This window comes from Juglans microcarpa x Juglans regia, chromosome 3D (assembly GCF_004785595.1).
Source record: "Juglans microcarpa x Juglans regia isolate MS1-56 chromosome 3D, Jm3101_v1.0, whole genome shotgun sequence".
NCBI lineage: Eukaryota > Viridiplantae > Streptophyta > Magnoliopsida > Fagales > Juglandaceae > Juglans > Juglans microcarpa x Juglans regia.
This window is the reverse complement of record NC_054598.1, coordinates 34,771,305-34,774,906: the sequence shown is the minus strand read 5'-3', so window position 1 is coordinate 34,774,906 and position 3,602 is coordinate 34,771,305. Positions and strand designations below refer to the sequence as shown.

The following is a 3,602-nucleotide window of genomic DNA, read 5'->3' as shown; positions in this document are numbered from 1 at the left end:
GAGAAGTGTAGGAGGAAGTTATGTATGCACCAGCATGCAAATACAATGATGTATTAAATAAGTTAATGCTCTGTTTAATTAAGATTGTGTTTGGTTGCAAGACTCAACTGAATTCAATCTAATTTTAAACTGAGTCTAACATCTAAACATTCAACTCTCAAATTACTAAACTCATTTCAACTCAAAACCTCCTTACACATGAGACTCACAATCTTTTTCAACTTAACACATATTTATACGTGAGACCTACAATATTTTTTAATTTTTCATAAAAAGTATTAAATTCATCTTAACATCTAAATATATTTTAAACTCAGTTTAGATGTGTCAGACATAAGTCCCCCCACTACTCAACTCATTGCTATTAATAAAGAATCAAACTGAGCTCAGCTCAACATCTAAACACAGTCTAAAACTAAACTATCGCACTTGCCAGATTACCTAAAGCATTCACTCATCTAAATTTCCATCTAAATAACTAACCAAAATTTATTTTTTCTATTTTAGCTAACTACTTTTACAATACAATGTCAAAAGGAAAAAAAAAAAAAAAAAAGCTACTTTTACAATACATTATGCATCACTTTATCTATTATTTCTCCATATCATTTAAATATTTTTTATTTCTTTATTACTTTTAAATATTTTCTCTAATTAATATTAAGTTTATAATATTTTTAGATCTTTCAACATTTCTAATGTATTAATATAATTGTAGTATCTCCCCGTTGTTAAAATGAAATTTATAGTCCAATAAAAAAATAAAAAAGAAAAAACCCATTATCCAGTTTTTTTTTTTTTTGTGAATTCTTTATCATTTTCTATGTTTAGCAAAGTTTTCATCATGAGAATAATTTTTTTTATTAAAATAAAGTATTTTAATAATATTATAACTTTTTCATGTTTTATAAATAAAAGTATAAATGTGAGAGATATAAAAAAAGAAAAAGAAAAAAAAAGAAATAATATAAAATATTTACATAAATGAATAATACATGTTAAATGTAGAGAATCACTCTAGCTCATATGTATTTTGCATTGATTTTACATAATCCAATGGAAATCTTATTTTAAAATATTGATAGTTATTTTACATAAAAATGAAAAATAGATAAGCTATTGTGAGTGATCTTATGAGGATAAATGAAATTAATCTTTGTCTCATGTGTCTATATTTATTTCTCAACAACTTGCATTAAAATTTTCCCCAAAACAAGAAGGTAGGAACGGTGACAATTAAGACAAAAAGAGTTATAAGAACAAGTTCTAAGACCTTTCACAAAAATCAGGCCAAAAGGTTGGAATGCAATCTTAAACCTCTCAGTGGCTGCAAACAAGGATAAGGTGTATGAGATCGCAAGCTCAGCCCCCCTACACATATTAATTAATGACTAAGAAAATAATAGTTTACCTCTTTCGCCATGGCCCAGGACCAGGCTTCTTTCGTGTATACTATACAAATAAATGTGTTTGGACGGGAGTTTTGGAAGGCAGTGAACAGAGCATGTAGATAACCCACGGACACATCCATGGACCAGAAAAAGAACAAAAAAACAACGAAAATTATGTTCAACAACTACCACCAAAAGAAGGAAATCCTTTCGGGATAAAGATTGCTAGAACCATCTATTCCATCCACATATTGAACTAGAGAACTGTGATGTCCAAAAACTTTATAAAATTTTCGAAAATACTGTATACACAAAAGAATCTTATAAAGAGATTCACACACTAATGTGGCACGCTAGCCACAGCTCTTCATACTGTCTCATTTGCATTTAAAATTCACTTTAATTTATCTTAATTTATCTCATTTCATCATTATAATTTTTTCAAATTTTCATACAAAATATAATAAACAATTCAATTTTTTCAAATTTCAAAATAATTTTTTCAAATTCTCACACAAAATATAATAAATAATTTAATTTTTATTCTACTATTTATAAATCATCTCAATCCATCTCAACTCATCTTTGAATCCAATCCACTTATTTTTCTCTTTCTTTCTCCCCCTCCCCCGTGCCAGCCACCCCTGCCCCTCTCTCCGTGCCGGCCATGGTGATCAGAGACCACCTCAAAGTCGGCTGAAGATGCTGGCAATCTAAGCGGCACCGCGTGGAGCTCACTCAATTTTGCAATCATGTTTTGAAGAATAACGTAGGACTAAATCAAACGAAAATAATTTTTTGGGCTCTTAAAAGCAAAATTCATAAAACCTAAACATATAAAATCTACAAGGACGACCATAGCTGTTCAACATTCATGGCATCAATAAAAGAGAAAAACAAATAATGAAATGGAAAAAAACCAAAAAAACAAATAATAGGAAGGAAAAGAGCTCGCAATCAGAAGTATCAACAAATATACAAATTCATAAATTCAAATCCCATACTGAACAAATTATGAAGGTTATGAGAACGATGAAGATGAAGAAGAAGAAGAATCTATTACGAAATATCGGTATTTGGTAATCAAGCTTACACCCAAAAACCCAACAACGAGAAACAATCGGTGAGAAAAAAGAAGACAGCGCTTCTGATTCATCTTCACCGAGCATTCCATCCCCAAGAAGATAAGAACAATCTCCAAGCACCAAATGAAATCAAATAAAATAAAATCTGTAACAAACCCAGAAAAATCTATAAGCCCATTTCACTTGGACACCCAAGTTCGAATATTCTAAATGTTAAGGCAATCCCTCGCAAAATGCCCTTCCTCCCCACAATTATAGCACACTCCACCACCGCCACCACCAGAGTATCCGTGGCCACCCCCGTATCTCCGGCTTCCACCGCCACCGCCAACGCCCCCTCCACTACCTTGTTCATAACATTCCCGAGCCAAATGACCGATTCGCCCACAATTGTAACACTCAACACCACCACCGCCAACACCAGTAGCAAGACCATAGCCTCCGCTGCTCCTTCCACCTCTCTGACCACTGCCCCTACCGTAACCACCACTAGCGAAGCCTCCGCCACCATATCTACTGAAATTACCGGCTCTTCCCCTGCCACCTCCGCGACTAAAGCCCGGGCGGCGAGATCTGGAGAGGTCAGTCACATCCACGGCCTTGGTGCGGCCGTCTTCGCCGTAGTCAATGGAAAACTCGACCGGCTGACCCTCCAAGAGGGTGCGGAACCCGTCGGACCGGATCGAGGTCTGGTGGACGAAGAGATCCTCACCACCTTCGTCCGGAGCAATGAACCCGAACCCCTTTTGAGCGCTGAACCACTTTACCGTGCCCGTGGATCTCTGGGTCTCGGCCATTGCTAAGCTAAAACAATCCCGAACGTTCCAGAAAATTCTCCGTCAGCAGAAGTTGGCCATGGAGGAAAGGTTGTTTCTCTTCTGTTTTTACTTTGGCCTCGGCTCTACGGTTGCGTCAAAGTTGCGATAGAATAAATGGGATGGGGACCCATTATCGAGGGATCGGACGGTTGAGTTGAGGCTAGCAATTTGGATCGTATTTCTATGGTACAAAGAACAAAATTTTATTCGCTGGCTTATCCATTCAGGCCACGTCATATTTATTTCATTTTATTATTATAATTTTTTTAAATTTTTATACAAAAATATAATAAATAATTTAACATTTT

The 3,602-nt window shown here is 35.1% G+C and overlaps 1 protein-coding gene across 1 annotated transcript; it reads right to left on the bottom strand.

Moving 5' to 3' along the window:
• Window positions 1-2,431: 2,431 nt before the first annotated feature.
• Window positions 2,432-3,399, bottom strand: LOC121256658 (glycine-rich protein 2-like). The gene has a single exon (XM_041157508.1). The coding sequence runs from the start codon at window positions 3,271-3,273 to the stop codon at window positions 2,683-2,685; it is 591 nt and encodes a 196-aa protein (XP_041013442.1). The 5' UTR covers window positions 3,274-3,399; the 3' UTR covers window positions 2,432-2,682.
• Window positions 3,400-3,602: the final 203 nt, after the last annotated feature.

Excerpts from the sequence above, each read along its gene's own strand:
- LOC121256658 (XM_041157508.1), bottom strand. The coding sequence starts at position 3,273 with ATGGCCGAGACCCAGAGATCCACGGGCACGGTAAAGTGGTTCAGCGCT.